Genomic DNA, 18938 nt, shown 5'->3' with positions numbered 1-18938 from the left:
TTTTACATCACATATATTGTTTATTTATTTACTTATTTGTGTATTTTATTTTAATCTGCCACGAACTTCCTTTTCTTTTTTTCTTTAGCATTTTTGTTTGTTTTCAATGATAGCTTTCTCCTTTCCTTACTTGCAGTGACTGCTTATTTTGTCATTCTCATTAGTTTTACAGAATAATAATAATAATAATAAAGATAAATAATAGAAAATAAATAATAATAATAATTAGACAGTATGTCATAGTCACTCATTTATGCTTTTAGGATGATAAAATTTCATGGTTACTGTGCTCAAATTACCATGACCAATGGCAGTTCAGTAGTTCTAATCCCCTCTGTATTTAGCTGCTTGTTTTCCTTCTGTGGACCAACTGGTCTTTGATTATCTTATCTTATTTTCTTATGTTCTTATCATCTTTTCTTCTCATTTTAATTTCCATATCATGGAAATAAGAACGCAGCTTTCCTCCTATATATATATATATATATATATATATATATATATATATATATATATATATATATATATATATATATATATATATATATATATATATATATATATATATATATATAATGTAGTATTTGTAATTTTCTTTGGTATTCAAGTCATGCTTCCTGCCACAGCATATCCCGGTACTAGAGAGGCAAAGGTAGGGTGGCTAACAGGAAGCAATCCATGACATTTTATTGATGGACTAGAGTGGCAAGCACCATCACCACTGTGGGCTGCTGCTGCTTATCTGTTGGGTATCAGAAGAGTACAAGTGACTAATACCACCTTTATTGAATATACACACATTATACTTCTGAAGTTAAAATAATGTAATACTTGCCATATATTACACATTCTGGAAAACCACCATAAAACATTATAGTAATACGGCACAAAAATCTTATAAATCTTCTAGTTCATTGCAAACATCATTGTGATTGCCATAGTAGAGATTAGTAGCTGGATTCCTGTAGTAAATGAGAATCTTGTAATAAATGACAAAGGAAACTGATCAAAATGATTAAATTTTTGTAGCCAAAACAATGTTTAGGTGGTTTAAGTGATTACATAATTATAAAATAATAAAGTTTAATAGTTAATTATTGGTTATTTTAAAAATATATACAGATGATCTAATTGTAATGTAAATACTAGGCATTAGGGAACCTCAGTTAAAAACTGGAAAAGTGGCACTGCTTGAATGGAAGGTTGTGCCATGTTCTGTGCCTCTGCCACAGAACAGCAGGTCTGGATTGTTTTCACTCTGCTGAAAAGAAACATAGTTTAATTAAATACACTGCTGACTTGTACACTGGCATACATCTTCCAAGGTGCTGCATCTTGGAAGCTGTCCCAATTTAGGAGAGAATTCAACAAGAAAGAATGGGATCTGGAACAAAAACCCACCACTTGACACAGAGTAACAGGAAACATTGCTGCCTCCTTGCACTTCATTGCTTCCCTAACATTTTATTTACCCTAGTTGAAGCTGGAGGTGTGTTTTCACAGCTTTAATAAAGGCTTAATGGTAATAATCAATGTCTCAGGGGTTAGCACTACCTTCGTTTGCTAAGTGAATGATGATTAATAGTGACTCAGTGCCATAATCATGACTACAATAACAACTCTTAGACTACAAGATGCATCCTTAACCAAGCTGACTTGAAGAGGTTATTATAATTTTTATTTGCTCTTATGGTCGAATGTGCATCGTCATTCAAGATGTGTTTTGCAGTCTGAGCAAGTGGTTATTACAGTGGCAGTAAGGGCAAAAATTTATGGATAAAAAAATCCCTGTCTGAAATCACCAGGCTGGCCCTTAAGAAAATGTGAAGAAATGTACGTACAGGCCAAAAAGCATCAACCAACTTTATGGTTTATATTTATAATTTTCTTTTATATATGTTCAGAAAAAATCTGTAAATTATCAAACCTCCTTTAAAAACAAATAGGTATACAAATACAAAAGATGAATGAATAATAAATATATAGAATAAATAGAATTCAGTAAATATAATAAAACAAGGAGTTTGTGTACTGTAATTCTGGAATATACCATGTGATTTTTAACAGTATTTTAAGAGAAAAAAGTATGTCTTGCAAGCAGTGAAATACAATACATATATTATGATAAATACATAATGTAATATGAAATGTGAATTCCTTATAAACCAGCTGTTTTTCATTGTATACCTGACAGCAACTCACCTTCTTGAATTTTACTTTGGGTGAGCAAGAAGTAAATCCCAATCAGGGAAGACTTTTTCCTTCATCCTGATGCAGTAGAGGGCCAGGCTTGGGTTGTCTACTGCCAGGTCCAAAAACAAATTTAATGAATCTCTTATTCAAAATGCTAAAGAATGGAAGTGTCTAAGATACTGAAATACACACATGCACACATACATTAATTGAATCAAAATATATATATGATGTCAATAATGAAAACCTTATGGATTTTAGTTATTCAGATAAAGGATTCTCAACCACTGATTATCTTGCCAGTACTTTGTAATAACTGATATACTTTTATCTTGAAAATAGAAACTTTTATTATAAAGAGAAGAATTAATAGCATCTTAATACATATATTCTCAAATCATAATAACTCTCATCATGAAGGAAAGATCTGGAGATTCACCTGTAACAAGTGCCTCATAGCGGGTGCCAGGAGCATTCCACATGAGCTGGGCCAACTGACCAAACACTGCACAGTCTGCCCGGCAAGGGTTCTCACCACCAAAAAATGGCCTGTCACCTGGCAAGGTACAGATTACACTCATGAGTGCATGAGTGAATGAAAAGTGTAGATGTTATTATATCAGATATCAATATGTTGAGGAATGATGAAAAGAAATTAATGCAAAAGTTAATTTGTTAACATCTCTAGCTGCACACCACTTAACTATACACTCAACATTTAGACAGTCTTACCCAAGATGCCAGCCAGGGTGTTGCAATCTTTCTTACAGATCTGATAGATCTCCTCTGGTGAATGAACCCCCAAACCTTGCTCTTCTGTGCGCTTCTTTGTCCCTTTCTTCATGAAGAATGAAAAAGCAATATTCAAGAATCTGCCAAATGTCTGTGTCTTGAGGAAAGTGGTGCAGCCATCCAGCCAGTACCTCCATGCAATGACACACCTGCAGGATAGAATAAGCCATATGACATTCATGAAGTACTTATAATCAAACAGAAAATAATGTACAAATTTTCAATATTTGAAGAAAGGAAAAAGAAGTCTGCATTCAATGTGTACCAGAAGAGATGTTCATCTGCCAACACTCTGGCAGACTCTACAACTGCTGCCTCACGAATTTCAAGTTGACTATCCAGCTGAACATTGAAGCGCTCAGTCAGGTCATCTAGCACCATCTCAGAGTCAGCAATGTCCTCCCTGTTGATGGTGATCCATGGGCACTTTCCTTTGGGCCCAAATGGAGTTTCCTCATCTATCTGTACAGAGACATCACAAAAAACTTCTATAAGACAATATAGAAGATTGATATATCTGTCAAAAGAAGCTTACAATTAACATCAAAATTTTTACATATCCTACAAGATAATCTAGAAAAATTTAAATAATTGTGATATAAAACTTATGATTAATTTCAAAATCATGTCACATATTACACAACTTTTGAATACCTGTAATTCATACTTAAAGTATTTGATTTTCCACATTTTCTCTAGCCTTATTATGTACAACTACCATAGAAAGTACTAAGGCTTTTCCAATGCAAGACTATGAAAAAACCCACTTGAATTTGTCCACTATCAGAAGCAAATTTTGCTATGGGCGACATGGACAGTTGGCCAGTGTGGCATCACCATGGGGCTGGCAGGGACCACCCACTAAAACTGATTTTTGTGTTGTCTGCATACATAATGCTTGCTGATGTAATTTTGACGAGATGAATATGTTGACTTTTATAGGCAGAGGGGTGCCAAAGTTGAAGTTTGCCCTTTGCCCAGAGTGCCACACAAGCCAGCTTTGCCACTGTCCACCATACAGCCCATATAGTGATGAAGGGCTGATTCATCACTAAAAAGTAGTTTGCAAGTACCTCTTCATTGGTTGAAATGCTAATTAATTGAAGGTAATGCTGAATACTTATTTATGATTTATTTTCTTATCAAAATAGCCAAATCTGTACTTACCTTGTACTGGATGTTTGCCAGCCTTAGGAAGGCCTCCACCTTAAGAGCAAATGGACTGAGGTTTGGGCAGAATCTTCCTCTCCGGAACTGGTGAAGCAGCACCACATCCTGTCCTGTGCTATCCCACTCCTTCCTGTGAAACCACAACCATCCCATTCATATATTTTTTGATGAATGACTGCTATTATACTTTTATAGGAGCCATTTGCAAAGTTTTCTACTGCAGTATGTATTTAATGAAAAGGAAATGATGGTGCTCAATGATAATGTTCTTCTTGCTTTCCAGGGTTTTCCTCTATTGTCTCCACAAGAAAGATTATTTTGTAAGCTTTCTCTCACCTGAGTCTCCGCTTCTTAACTTCCTGGTATACCTTCCTGACCATGAAGACGGTGCACATCCCTGCCACCACAGTCAAGGCCCAGCCATGTTCTCCCTCTCGCCACAGAATTTTAGCTGCTTTCCGCATGCCATATCTCAATAAAACCATTCTGTTGAAAAAAGTAAGAATATGCCAACTTTTTTCAAACCATAACAAAAATGTAACCAATATTAACTTCCAATAATTCTAATCAGATTAAGTTATAATTTACAGTTAATCAATAACTCAAGATTATTTTCATACTTCTCAGCCAGACTTTCCTGGCATATTAGGGAGATCTATCAGATAAAGATACATATGTGAGCAAGGGAGAAAAAGTCTAGTTAAATCACTATAATTATGTAATGATGAAAGATTCCCAAGGAAATCTCAGTCCAGTAACTTACATGTCACAAAAAGAAAGAGAGAAAAAAAAAGTGGGAATATTGCCTAAAATTTCAAATTTACTTATTTTTAATTGCCAATTTATACTGTTTCTACGTTATAATCACATTACACACAAGATAACCTGTGATTGTTATCATAACCATACATTTTTTTTTTCTATCAAACACAATAAGTATAACTAATTTCTTTGATCACTTTGCAGTTTCGATACTCCATTTCTACACCCTAAAAACTAAAACAAATAAATTAATTTGTTTGATGGTAGTTGTATTTTTCTCTGGAAAAGACAGGCATAAAAGTCATGTACAACAGGAAATCCTTCATCGGGAAGACACAGCAATAAGATTGACATGAGGTGCAGAGATGCAGCTTTCCGGACAGAGCATTAGATGTGGAATAAAAAAGAGACATGGGCTTGATTTAATTCTATAAAAATACAGAAATGAACGAGTATAAGCAGGGGTCTCTAGTTAATATAAACTTATAAATGTTAAACGATCGCTGCATGCATAAGAAGTGGTACATTCTCTGAGTAAGAAAATAGATAACTATCTCTAACGATTGTCCTATACTTCAATTTGTCGTGATATTCAAAATACTCACAGACTCATCTCGATACACTTCTGATGATGTAACGCTGGCTAGTACTTGGCAGGTCTGTTACTCGGCAGTTAAGTAATACTTGCACGAATGTCCCAGGCATATAGTCGAGTTTTTCTCGTTTATAGATCATGCTTTTATCTTATGAACAGAGATAAGTGTAGATAGTCACGTTTGATAAACGAACGATCTTTTACCTCTGTATCGAACAATTAGTAATAATACAAGTGATTTTTTTCGATGATAAGATCTAATGCAATGAGCTCTCTCTCTCTCTCTCTCTCTCTCTCTTTCGGTCACCGTAGGGAAACAAGGGAACTAGGCACAACTAACCTAACATTAGTGTTTTGGCTCACTAGCGTTACACGTAATCAAAATATGAAATAGATCGACCTATTATCGATTTGTGACTGATATATACGGGACCTAAAGTATTGAAACGAATATACTGCGTAAACGATGATAGAAGTCAGAGGAATCGGGCGTGTACAGAACCATTCACTACGTAAATATATAGAGTACATCTATCCACGGTGGAAAAAAAAACAAAAAACAAATAAGATATGATTATAAGACATGCTTGTGATGTATGAATGTATAAAAATGATAAAAAGGAAGAAAAAAAAAAGAAAAAAAAGATGCTGAAGACTGGTTACAACTATGATACCCAAAATCAAAATATGGAAAGGAAGAAACTTGACAGGAAATAACATAATGCTCAGATTTTTTTTCTGAATAAAGCAACAAAATATAATAATAATAATAATAATAATAATAATAATAAATAAATAAATAAATAAATAAATAAATAAATAAATATATATATATATATATATATATATATATATATATATATATATATATATATATATATATATATATATATATATATATATATATATATATATATATATATATATATATATATATATATATATATATATATATATATATATATATATATATATATATGAAGTTGCATGTGTGTTCGTGTTGTTCTTGTTCTTCTTGAAGACTTCTTGAAGACTTCTTCTTCTCCTTTTTCTTGAAGACTTCTTTTTCTTCTTCTTCAAGACTTCTTGATTACTTTTTTACTTCATGAGAACTTCTGAAGACTTCTTACGTAATAGAAAAAAAAGAACAATTTGTAAAAAAAAAAAAAAAAACATATAGCGCTCTCTGCGCAGACATGTAATAAATTGACAATATAGTAAAAAAGAAAAAAAAAAGTCAACACATAGATGGCAAAAGAAGGCAAAACAGACAAGAAAAGTTACTGAAGGAATGAGACCTCCGATCGTTCTCTCACTGGGTGGAGATGGGAGACTGTGCTAGTGGACTGTAGATGCTGCTGCTTATGATAATTAGAACGACGATACATGCATTATTTGTTTTATTTTCGAAGTAACTATAATATTATTTCCAAATATAACCTACTGTAATATATAAATGGAAGAGGAAAGAAAACATGAAACAGCTGTACCTATCTAACGTTAAACTCGTTAAACTAGCATCGTCTGCGCGGGCTATAGATGCCATGACACAAACACATTTATGTTGTAAATAAGCATTGCATCCTCTTGAGAATAAGAAAAGTCATGTAACATAAACATGAGTGCCTAATTCATGCTTGCAAATAAATAAATAGTATATTTTTGATATGTTTGTTCGTATTAAAGTTGTATGAAATATATTGTTCAACGTATAGAATGAAGTATACATAGAATCCGATTGTCCAGTCTTTGTTATTGTGGAATCCATAGTGGCGGCCCTATATAATACGCCACTCTGAGCACTGTGTCACAGTAAGGAGTCGACTTCACGTGTTTCGTGCGACCTTCTTCCTACTTCCACCACTCCCACGTGATTCCAGTATTCCCTGTCATCAGCATCATAGCGTGGAGTGTTGTCGTGACACCTCCGTCTAGCGACTGTCATTACCATACGCATCTTTCCCCTCATCACTGTGACTCCGTCCCCCCCTGTCCCCGTAATGTTATTCGTGTTCCCATAGTTCGCCCTCTCAGGGTGACCTTCCATTTGTCTCTCTCCAGTCGTCATCTTGCATCCCAGAATTTATTTGTTACTATATTCAGCGATCAGTTTTCCAACAGCGGTATCCTAACCCATTGGTCATAACGTATGATTAACGCTCGTCACTGTTATTCTGCGCTTCAGGCCAAAATATTTACACGTAGATATATAAACACATTTAGTAATAGTCACCACTGACAGTAAGGTTATGTTAATTTATCCCACAGTGCAGGCAGTGGACTCCATCCTTATCAATCGCCCTTAACCTTGGACTGTTCTTGGAGGTGGAGGTGACTTGCAAAGCATCCATACATTAACCACCATGATCAACCGTGTAGAGATCTCATCAGATCGCATCCGTAACAGCAACTCACAGAATGGAGTCATCCAGCCACTCCTTACAGGTGAGTCAAGAGGGTTACACCAATGGCTTGGGTAATTGCAAAATTATACCTATCACTTTCAAGGACACTTATGTGATGGACGAGTTATCTTTGGACACAAAACAGGGTTGTATGGTTATACTGTCACACATCATGGGTTTAAGTTATTCTGTAAATTTGTGGGTTAGGTTTGGTTACATAACATCATCAAATTTGGGTTAATTAATTTTATTTGTTGGAATATGAGAATAAAGTAGTAAAAACCACAATTTCATTCAGTATTCCCATTTTCTTGATTTCTATTTCAGTATTTTGTTATTTTCAACCAGTAATGGAGTCTGTAGTTAAAAATGTACTTTTCCCATATATTTATGTTTGGTTGGCAGCACTGGTAGCATCATGGGAGTGAGCAAAAGCTGTGTAGACATTGTGAAGTCATAGCATGGTACTCTCTCAGCATAGCATTGGTACACAACACTTCCACAGAGTTTACACTTACCTGAATTGCATAGTAATACTTAATACTAGTAAAATGACGATGATGCCACAAAACTAAGAGAAGGTGGTGTGTTCTGACACTGTGGCTGTGTGGCAGCAGTGCTGCCAGACTCACATACTTGACTGTGCATTCTTTGGGAAATTTTCTTTATTTAACTTTTCCTTTATAATAGGGTGAAGTGTTCTTCTTATTATTATTATATCTAAGTATTCATGACTGCATGGCTGTAACTAGTCACCGAATGGTTTACAAACTTGTCTAGATTCAAGTACTGTGTTTGGTTCAGCTTATACTGAGAACAGGCAAGTTCATTATTGATTAATAGATTAATTGAAAACTCATGAAATCTTAGCAAAAAAATGGATTCATCTGGAAAAGTGGGATGGGTCCAATTATGCAAACTGGCAGAGACTTTTTATCAGGCAACTATGTATTAGTGATTATTTGATTTCATAGGAGATAAATTTATTTCATAACACATTTGGAGAATCTGTGCTTTCATAGATGAGTAGGTGAGGATCTTTCTGTCATCCAAGGTATATATATATATATATATATATATATATATATATATATATATATATATATATATATATATATATATATATATATATATATATATATATATATATATATATATATATATATATATATATATATATATATATATATATATATATATATATATATATATATATATATATATATATATATATATATATATATATATATATATATATATATATATATATATATATATATATATATATATATATATATATATATAATGTGTGTGTGTGTGTGTGTGTGTGTGTGTGTGTAAAGTTTCATCTTTAAAGCAGATAAACTTTTAAACATGCATTTAGTGTATGCAGTACCTATATTTATGTTTTTTAGTAGTCATACAGTGCTAGATATATCATAATATCAGGTAGGAGCTAATTAGAACTCAGAAGTCATCATCAGTATGACTATTGTTACTGAGTAATATATGTGCCTCATATCAACATTTCTAACTACAGTATAGTGCAAGATAGTGGTCCTCTCTAACCTGCACTACTTCTGTTGAGTGTTTGTTTTTTTCAGGGCATGATTCAGAATGATTCAACCCATCATGTTCTGACTTTTTTTTTTCTCCCCATCCCTAGATGTTATCATCTGTTATTGTTTATTTATTATAGTTATGTTTAGCACATGATTTATCCTGCCAATGTCCATGTTTTTCTTTTAACCATAGTCACTTCATGCTAAGCTGATCCACACTTTTATCCCCAAATTAAAACAATTGAGCTACAAATTAAAATTGGATACCAAAGTGAAATAAATTTATTTGAAATTAAAACAAATGGATTACAAGTGAAAACGACAAGGGTTTCAAATTAAAACAACTGGTTTAAATTAAAAGAACAAAAATTTAGATTAAAACAAGTGGAACAAGTGAAAGCTTTGATCTGACAGTGAGTGGGAATACTTGACACTGCAGTCATCAGTCACAGCAAAGTGAGCCTGCAGATGTTGTGGGAAGAAAAAGATAAATAAATCAAAATAAATAAATGAATAAGTAAAATAAAATAAACAAATAAATAAAATAAAAACAAATAAACAAAATAAATAAATTGATCAGTAAAACTAAATAAGCTAAAATTAATAAATAGATAAATAGGTGAAATATAAAAAAAACAAAATAAATAAGTAAATAAATAAAATAGAACAAAGTAAATAAAAAGAAAAAAAAAAGCTAACACACACACACACACACACACACAGAAGACTATCGCATGGTACTCCTCTGCCGCTCACGGTTACCACCCACAGACATCTTATCTCTCATTGCCAAACCTGCCAAGCCATCATAACTGTAGGTCATGGAAGTGAAACCATTGCAGAAAACCCGTTGGCACTTCATAAACTTTGAAAGGACCCGGGGAAAAACAGTTGAAGGAAGAAGATCGCAGGGAAGAGAGAGAGAGAGAGAGATGGGGATGGTGAAGTGTAAAGGATGGGGGTCACAGAGCAAGGACAAGAAACAACTGGAGGAGACTCACGAGGCGCCAACCCCTCAGTCTTGGGAAACGGCGAAAAGAGAAGCAGATACGTAGTTTAGGGTAAGGTTAATGCTAAGTAAGAGTTCACCATCTCTTGGAACACAGTGGAGTTGTTAAGAGGGGCTTCCTACGTCATGAGCCTTTGCGGATTTCATTAGATTTACAGAGATGCATCCTTTGTCTGTAGATTCTTATTCCCATCCCTGAATTTCCATCGTTTACGTCAAAGTTATCATGACGGCTGTAAGAGTAGTGTGTGCTATGAACGAAATGATAGATTGTCAGTACCCTAGTGTCTAATCATGGAAAGTTACTGCCATATTGGACATAGTGAGATGGCAGCCAGCGATTGTTAATATTATGAAAAGACTTCTGAAGAAATTACACAACAAGGTAGCTGCCTGGCATAGCGCAACACTCCCACCGCCATGCGCGCGTGTGCGGGCAGGCCAGTAGGTCGTCAGTGCCATTGAGGCTCTGCAGTCACAGGAAGTGTGCATCAGGTATCGACCCATCCTGAGTAAAGTCACAACTAGGGCAGGAAGGCCACGCGACCCGTCTGACCCTAATGTCACGAAAACTGGATTTAAATACTCTCTCTCTCTCTCTCTCTCTCTCTCTCCACACACACACACACACACACACACACACACACACACACAAAAGCCTAATACGGTCACGAAGGTGTTTCGAGGTGGGCCAAGGTTGCCTTTCAAGACTGCCAACGTAAGCGCAGGTCACGGACTTTTCCGTATCGTGTGATTTGCTGTTATGTAATGTACTGGTTCCCGAGGCTCCGTCAGACAACCTCAGATCTAAATCATCATTGTTATGCCTTAGATTAATCTCCCTTTGAAAGGTTTAAAGTGAAATCAGACAGCTCCTTCATGCATCATGAACCAGTCTTCTGGAGCTCGAGGGTTGCCACACCTGGGTTGTCATGGTTACCGCGTCCCTAGCTGTTTCCCGCATATTTTATTTTATTTTATTTTATTTATTTATTTTTTATTTTTTGTTTATGAAGAGCTGCCAACATTCTTATTATCACTACGTTTTCTCATAGATCAAAAGCTTAATCATGAATATGCATAATGGATATTAGAATACTCATTCCAAGCGAGGCTTCTTAGAATTCTGTAATGAAAAATGTTTTGTTCCACGCGAAACGAAGGTCCCTTGACGCGATCGATGAGCGGTGTACCCTCGTGGAGCAAACCCACATTACTGCACGGGACAGCGCCATTCACACGTCCTCTCCTGCATGCACCAAGGAAATGTAATAATTGATCGGGGAGTAAAGTATGACTACGCCTGACCGACGCTTGTGTATTGTTTATTTTATTTTATTTATTTATTTGTTCTTCTTCTTCTTCTTCTTCTTCTTCTTCTTCTTCTTCTTCTTCTTCTTCTTCTTCTTCTTCTTCTTCTTCTTCTTCTTCTTCTTCTTCTTCTTCTTCTTCTTCTTCTTATTATTATTATTATTATTATTATTATTATTATTATTATCATCATTATCATTATTTACTTACTTACTTACTTACTTACTTATTGATTTCTTCACTTATTTAACGATTGTGATCACGGAACTACACCAAAATACATACCAAGTTTACGGGTGTTTATTTTGCAGATGAGTTTGACCTGACGCCCTCACCCTACAACGATCAATGTTAGGGAATCCCAGCGTGGGGCCTCGTTTTACTTACGCTCCCCCTATCTGACCTTTGCTTCTCCCTTCTACGCCTTTGTATTTATAGCATTTTACTACATACTACCTCTGCTGCCTCTGCTGCTGCTCACACCCGTATGCTGCCACAACACAACCACCACTATTATCGAAACGTTTAGCTCTTTCATCATGACGATTTTCAAAGGCCATAGCGATGATTAGCTGGGTTGTCAAGAGTGTTTATCCTGTTAATAATGAAGAAATTTTGTTAATCTACCACTAGAATTGTGAAAACAGCTTTAAAAACCCGTGTAGCTTCAATTAGAGTCTTTTGAAAGTAGTGGAGGTGCGGCGCAGAAGTGTTTCAGAAAACTAGGTCCCTACTATTAATTTTCCTGATGACTTAATCCTCAGTGCTCTTAAATTCTCTCTCTCTCTCTCTCTCTCTCTCTCTCTCTCTCTCTCTCTCTCTCTCTCTCTCTCTCTCTCTCTCTCTCTCTCTCTCTCTCTCTCTCTTCATAAAGTAGAAGTCGACTCTTCAAAATCATCAATCTCTCATACACTTGTGTCTCCAAGCTTCATGTAACAAATATCGTTGCCCTTGACAAAATTTGACTGCCAATTACAGAATTAAACTTTATGCGAGTATGTGGCAAGTGTTTTGTTGGAGTGAATCTAAATAATTTTACTGAGCAGCAAGAAAACTACAGGTACCGGGAACGCTTTGAATGCTCGAATTTACGCAAGAAGAAACGTAAATGGGAATATAATAAATTACTAAATAAGTAAATGAATGAATAAGTGGGTAAATAACTAAATAAAACAAATACATAGAGTCAAGACACCCAAATAAATAAATGAATTAGATACATTAACACCACACACGTTCATAATCTTTACCTCAAAAATGAAAACTTGTCGATACTGAGCTGCATGTTTAGCGGAAGGCTCCCGCAGTTGAGAGTGAGCAATCCATCCCTGTGCACTGAGCATCCTGGCGTGGGACCCCGCATGAGTGAGGGCGTGACGCAGGAGCCGCCTCTGCACCACGCTTTATGACGCTCTCATGACCTGGAGAATGCGACTTTATGGTGACGCGACCTGAAGCTGTGACGCAGACCTGGATTTATGCCTCTTTGTCACGCCTTACCCCCCCCCCCCTCTCTCTCTCTCTCTCTCTCTGGACCATATTCTGAAACACTTCGCTCCCGCACCTCCACTACTTTCAAAATCTATTTAGATTCACGTTTTTTTTTCTTTTTTTAAAGGTGTTTACGTTTCTAGTGACAGTTTAGCAAATTTTTTCATTATTAAAAGGAGAAATAGTCTTGAGAACCCGGCTAATCGTCTCTGTGGCTTTCGAAGATAGACGTGGTGAAAGCAAGGCGTTTCTGAATACAGGCTGCTCTCTCTCTCTCTCTCTCTCTCTCGTGCAAACAGTCCTGCATCTCGTGTCTGATTATTTTGATTTTTTGTTTTGTTTATTTTTCATCATATTAAATTGCTGGTCACAATTATTTGAATTTTGTATGATTTTTCTGGTTTTATTTGTTTTCATTAAACAAAATGCAAATCTAACCAAAATTTGTTGACTTTTTTTTAAGTTTCTATTTGATCTATGTTATTGTTATTTTATTTGACTCATCACAAAACTGCAACTCATTCCTGAATATACAAGTTTTTGACATGGTATGTTTTTCCCCCGCTCCCCATCTCTCTCTCTCTCTCTCTCTCTCTCTCTCTCTCTCTCTCTCTCTCTCTCTCTCTCTCTCTCTCCATCACGCAGTTTATTGAAGGAGGCGTGATCAGTGGTGTATTAGCGACACGCCACGCAGGACAATAATATTCTGGGATGACTTTGAAGTTTATACTGCATATTTTATCACCGTACTTCCTTCATCAAGCTTTATAGTTCCTGCAGTCTGTCACCACCACCACCACCACCACCACCACCACCAATGAAGCTTAAGAGTCCCTAACTATCTTACCATGATTCTAACCACCACCTCCACCTCATTGCCTCTGACCCTGTGACCAGTTCCTGATTACTGTGCAGCTTCTATTTCAACCTGAATGTAAACAAGCGTTGTGGATAACAGATTGAAGAGCAGTAAGAAGTAAAAAGTCAGTAATATTTAATCTGCAGAGGCAATATCATTTCTCCTGGGGGTTAGTGACCTGTGTCTTCGTTCGGAAATAGCTTAGGTTGGTTTCGTCAGTCGCAGAGTACATGAAAACAAGAAATATCTTTGTACGTAGAAGAGACATGGATCGCTAACCAGGATTCGAGCGCATGGCGGCGGGAGGTACTGTTACTTGAAGACCGAATACTGACCGCCAAGTTAGGAGACTGCAGCAGTTACGTAAGGCAGAACTTGTATTTAATCCTTTCACTGCGATAAGCGACAATTCACAGCATTAAGAAAAATGTATGAAATTTTTACAAGCACGTACATGAGAGAGAGGGAGATGAAAGACGAATATAGTTTGCAATCTCTAGTCCGTTTAATATTTGGAGGTAGCTGTGGAACAAGAAGAAATGTCTAAGAATGGCAAGTGACTGAAGAAAGATATACCAAATGCCAGTAAAAGTAAAACAAACAAACAAACAAACCCGGAAGAGCGTCTGTCTACCGTTTGTATCTCAAAACCCTTATAGGAATGTCCGTGCCAAACTGTGTTGCTTGCTAGAGTGATCTTTGAATGAGTCAGGCATTACCGAGTTAATCTGGTAATTGGTGCAAATACTGAGGGCTACATTGTGGGCATCAGCTTTGGATTAGTGCAAGAAGAGAGAGAAGAAAGAAAGGCGGTCGGCGTTCAGCAGGTTTGAGCATAGCCTTCTGGGAGTTTTGTTTTGTTGCGTAATGATTGACTTGTGTTTCAGATTATTCAGTATATTTAAGATCGATCGTGAGTGCATGAATCTTTTCTCCATAATTTTGTTTCACAGATCAAGACACTTGTCCAGTTATATATATATATATATATATATATATATATATATATATATATATATATATATATATATATATATATATATATATATATATATATATATATATATATATATATATATATATATATATATATATATATATATATATATATATATATATATATATTTTTTTTTTTTTTTTTTTTTTGCTTTTTGCTTTACGGACAGACACCTCAGTAAGCCCTCTCCCCCCCTTTTTTTGTCCTTAGATTAAAAGATAAATGAAAGAATAAGATGTCATGTATTATATGCTGTTGTAGGTTTGCGAGGTTTCCGGCCGGTGAAAAAAAAAAAAGTTTGTTCAGCAACCGGCGTTGAGTACTGAGAGGAAATATAGCTTAGTAAACGTACAACAATCCTACCTATCTCTAGTACACTCCCTCAAGGTCAGGCGCTGGTCCCGCTAACACTGCGTATTGCTACTCATGCTCATTATTATTTTTTCCCTCTCTCCAATGACTGACTCGAGTAAATGTCTCCTTCTTTTCTTTTGTCCCTTACACATTCTCTCTCTCTCTCTCTCTCTCTCTCTCTCTCTCTCTCTCTCTCTCTCTCTCTCTCTCTGTGTGTGTGTGTATGTGTGTGTGTGTGTGTGTACTATGCGCTCAGCGTAAAAATGCCGTGATTTTCTAGATTATACTTTAAATTTTGGAAGTAATACCACTCTTTCTCACAAATAAGTAGTTAGTGAACATGTAAACAACGCTAACAGCTTATTTACACGACAGAGAACGAAATAGAAACTAAGATATGATGAAAAAATCGCCGCCACACGCACATCTTGGCTGACTGCTCTCTGATTATTAGCTGCCAGGCAGGGGTGATGAAGGAGAGGGTCACATAGGTCAGCATCCGAACGCCAGCATGGGAAATTGCATCCCTGTCACCGCCGCCATCACCACAGTCACGCAGCCACACACTCCTTCCTTGGACCATCTCAAACACTTCTGGTTCCATACTTCCACTACTTTTAAAAGGCTCTAGATGAAGTTACACCAGTTTTTAAGGGTGTTTTTACGGTTCTAGTAACATTAACAAAATCTTCACATCATTAACTGGAGAAACTATATGAAGAACCTGCTGATCATCTCTGTGGCCTTTGAAAATAGTCGCGGTGAGAGAGCAAAGGGTTTCAGAATACGAGGCCAGACAACCCATCCTGCCTCTGTCACCGTCAGGCACATTGTTCTTCTTCTCCCATCCCACCCTCTGTTTATATTTGTTATCACCATTGCATGACCTTGTGGTGGTGAGGTGAAAAAATAAATTAACCAGTTTATCTATATATCTGTCTTGTTATGTGTATCTATCTACCATCTATCAAACTAACTCCATCTGTGTATCTATTTTTATCTCTATATCTATCTATCTATATGTCTATCTATCTAGCTCTCTATTAATGTATGTTTCTATCTTTACTTATCTATCAGTCTGTATCTACCTATCCATCTGTCTGCCTTCCATGTGTCAGTCTATCAATTTACCTATATCTATCAGTCAGTCATCTGTCTGTCTGTTTATCCATCCATATCTTTGTTTGTATGTCTGTCTGTCTTTCATCACCATCATTGCTGCTCTGTCTGTCACCACTATACCTTCACACTGCCGCCTGAATGCCCCTCGTTCACTGCCTGTCACACCCCAGCATCTTTTCCTCCCGTCCATTCCTTCCACAGTTTCGACCATTCACTAGCTGTCTTATTGCTTCTGTGTAAAGTTAAGTAAAAAAAAACCCATGAAGAAGAAAAATCATCCGTAAATACTTCCCTTCCTTTACAAACTTAAACTAAATCAAATCTTACGTAATTAAACACGACGGGAATTAAGTGATGTCTTGCATGCTGCGTTGTTGCTCCTGTGTATATCCGCCTAAGTAAATCCCACGAAGAAAGTATAATAAAAGATATATACTTATCTCCCCCATTTTAAATTCCCGTAATTAAACATGACGTAATTTACCAGGAAAGGAATGTGATGTTTTGCAGGTGGGAACTTTACAGGAGAGATTTACCTAAGAGGCAGCGTACGGTGTTATAATCCCTTTCACATCCCTATAGCGTCTCTGTACATAAAATTACGTCCATCCTTTATATTAAGTTCTCCCAAGTCCATTGATTTAGCTTACGAGAAGAAAAAAAATGAGCGGGTCTCTTCTTATCATGTTTTGTGTTCTTTATCTGGGTGAAACATCTTGTATAGTAAAGAGCCCAGTGACTGTTATCGGTGGACTCTCCCACTACTCAGTGAAGGCGCGGGCACGTGGTTGTAAGTACAGAAATAGCTGTCTGCCATGTATGGTAAGTGTGGTCCTGAAAAGATTAAATTGTTTATAATTATTGACAATGTTATTTATTCATCTGTATTGTTATTTGTATTTATTCATTTATTTGACTGCTTATCATCATCATCATCATTATCATTATTATTTTTATTTGCTTATATACTTTTTTTTATAGCGTATCTGACTGCCAATCGACACGTAAAAATTAAAGTTTTATCGGTATGTTAGCAAAGCATATTAAAATTTGCTTTGACCTTGCGAGGCATGATAAACCTTTTGTCACGCACGGCAATGAGTGCACTGCAAACTTGTTAATTTTTGTTTTGTTTGTGTGTCCATTATTAGGAAAAGAAAAACAGTAGGATTAGGTCGCGTGAAAACTTATTCCTACACGAGGTTTGGATGTTGGGCAGGAACGAAGACCTCCCCCAGTTTTACGCGCTCGGGAGTGGCGCTGTGACACTAATGGAATAATTCATCTGTGTTGGCTCGGTAGATAAGGCTTACAGCTGCGTTGCCCACTTATTTATTTATTTATTTTTTATTTATTTATTTATTTTTTTTTATTTATTTTTTTTTTTACCTTTTTCCTTTAGATTGTTGAGGTTATCGTTGATGTCCGTATCATCTTGAGCATGGGTAGAAAGGGTGCAATATTAGATTATTCATTTATTCTTATATTAACGTTTAAACTTTTTTTTTTCCATATCAATTGTAGCTTGTGCCTAGTGCTGTCACTTTTCTTGCAAAGAGCGAGTGGATTTATTGATCGTTATGAATCTGTTAAAATGGTCTTGGCTCTATTTGTGTTGAAAATGTTCACGTTCTCACGAACGTTTGAACCCACCAGATGGCACACGACCACGTGACAGCCACTGGAAGAGGCTGACCAGTGACCAGACCCTACTCTCAGAGGGCAGTTTCATGGATCCACTAATGAAAGGCCAAATGGCTTTTGTGTAACAGCCACTTTTGTCATCTTGCGACTGAATGGTTAACTCCTGTCGTTGTACGCTTCTTTCCATGCGAGGCACTGCGTCAGCACTGAATGGCTGCAAAAAGTTGTCACTTCAAAGCGTCCTTTCCTACACTTTTTTTTTTTTTTTTTTTTTTTTTTTTTAGGGGAGAATGAGGGAAATTTGGCGGGATTGGTAGCACACATGGCCAGAGGTATGTAAATGTACAAACTGCTGCTTAATATTGATTTTAGTGCGAAATTATGTAGCTGTGCACTACTAGGGCAGTTTCGGCAATACTGCGGCTGAAATCCCCGTTTAGACACGCTGTTACTAAAACCCTAGTGTGACCGCTCCTACAGGCGAGTGACTTATGGCATGGCACCTTGGGAGTAAATCATTATGTGTACAACAACCTCCAACAATCTCCATTTATTCACAATGTACTTCTCAAATTTCACCTCGCCACCAGTTCTCACATTTTCTTGCCTTCTTGTGTTCCCTTGCATTTAAGTTGTATTAATTTTATCCCATGGTCTATACCTCATTTGGGA

General features: G+C 36.2%; 2 protein-coding genes across 10 annotated transcripts in view; one reads left to right on the top strand and one right to left on the bottom strand.

The window, feature by feature from the left end:
• Positions 1-767: 767 nt before the first annotated feature.
• On the bottom strand, positions 768-8461 carry LOC135105138 (failed axon connections homolog). 4 transcript variants are annotated; one of them, XM_064013177.1, is made up of 8 exons: positions 8436-8461; positions 4492-4641; positions 4153-4285; positions 3251-3447; positions 2926-3134; positions 2633-2749; positions 2203-2302; positions 768-1261 (listed from the first exon to the last, which is right to left on the bottom strand). In XM_064013177.1, exons 1-7 carry the CDS (start codon positions 8444-8446, stop codon positions 2214-2216), a joined length of 906 nt encoding a protein of 301 aa, XP_063869247.1. In that variant the 5' UTR covers positions 8447-8461; the 3' UTR covers positions 768-1261; positions 2203-2213. The 4 variants fall into 4 exon arrangements, with proteins under 4 accessions (XP_063869247.1, XP_063869248.1, XP_063869250.1 ...); XM_064013178.1 differs by having other exon boundaries at positions 768-1258; XM_064013180.1 differs by lacking the exon at positions 8436-8461 and adding an exon at positions 5523-6042 and having other exon boundaries at positions 768-1258.
• Positions 7270-18938, top strand: part of LOC135105135 (nicotinate phosphoribosyltransferase-like) — a 26010-nt gene continuing 14341 nt past the window's right edge. The window contains exons 1-2 of one of the 6 annotated variants that reach the window (XM_064013172.1): positions 7270-7324; positions 7781-7957. In XM_064013172.1, the coding sequence (XP_063869242.1) occupies positions 7876-7957 (82 nt within the window). In that variant the 5' untranslated portion in view covers positions 7270-7324; positions 7781-7875. The other 5 variants (XM_064013170.1, XM_064013171.1, XM_064013169.1 and 2 more) reach the window with 5 other exon arrangements.

The sequence above is a fragment of the Scylla paramamosain genome, chromosome 11 (assembly GCF_035594125.1).
Source record: "Scylla paramamosain isolate STU-SP2022 chromosome 11, ASM3559412v1, whole genome shotgun sequence".
NCBI classification, from domain to species: domain Eukaryota; kingdom Metazoa; phylum Arthropoda; class Malacostraca; order Decapoda; family Portunidae; genus Scylla; species Scylla paramamosain.
Note: the sequence above shows the minus strand (reverse complement) of the source record. Positions and strands in the feature narration are given on the sequence as shown.

What these genes read in the sequence shown, in the direction of transcription:
- LOC135105138 (XM_064013177.1), bottom strand. An exon ending in GTTAAGAAGCGGAGACTCAG is followed by an intron (nt 4,286 to 4,491) that starts GTGAGAGAAAGC and finishes GTGGTTTCACAG; the next exon opens with GAAGGAGTGGGATAGCACAG. An exon ending in CTATGAGGCACTTGTTACAG is followed by an intron (nt 2,303 to 2,632) that starts GTGAATCTCCAG and finishes TGGACCTGGCAG; the next exon opens with TAGACAACCCAAGCCTGGCC.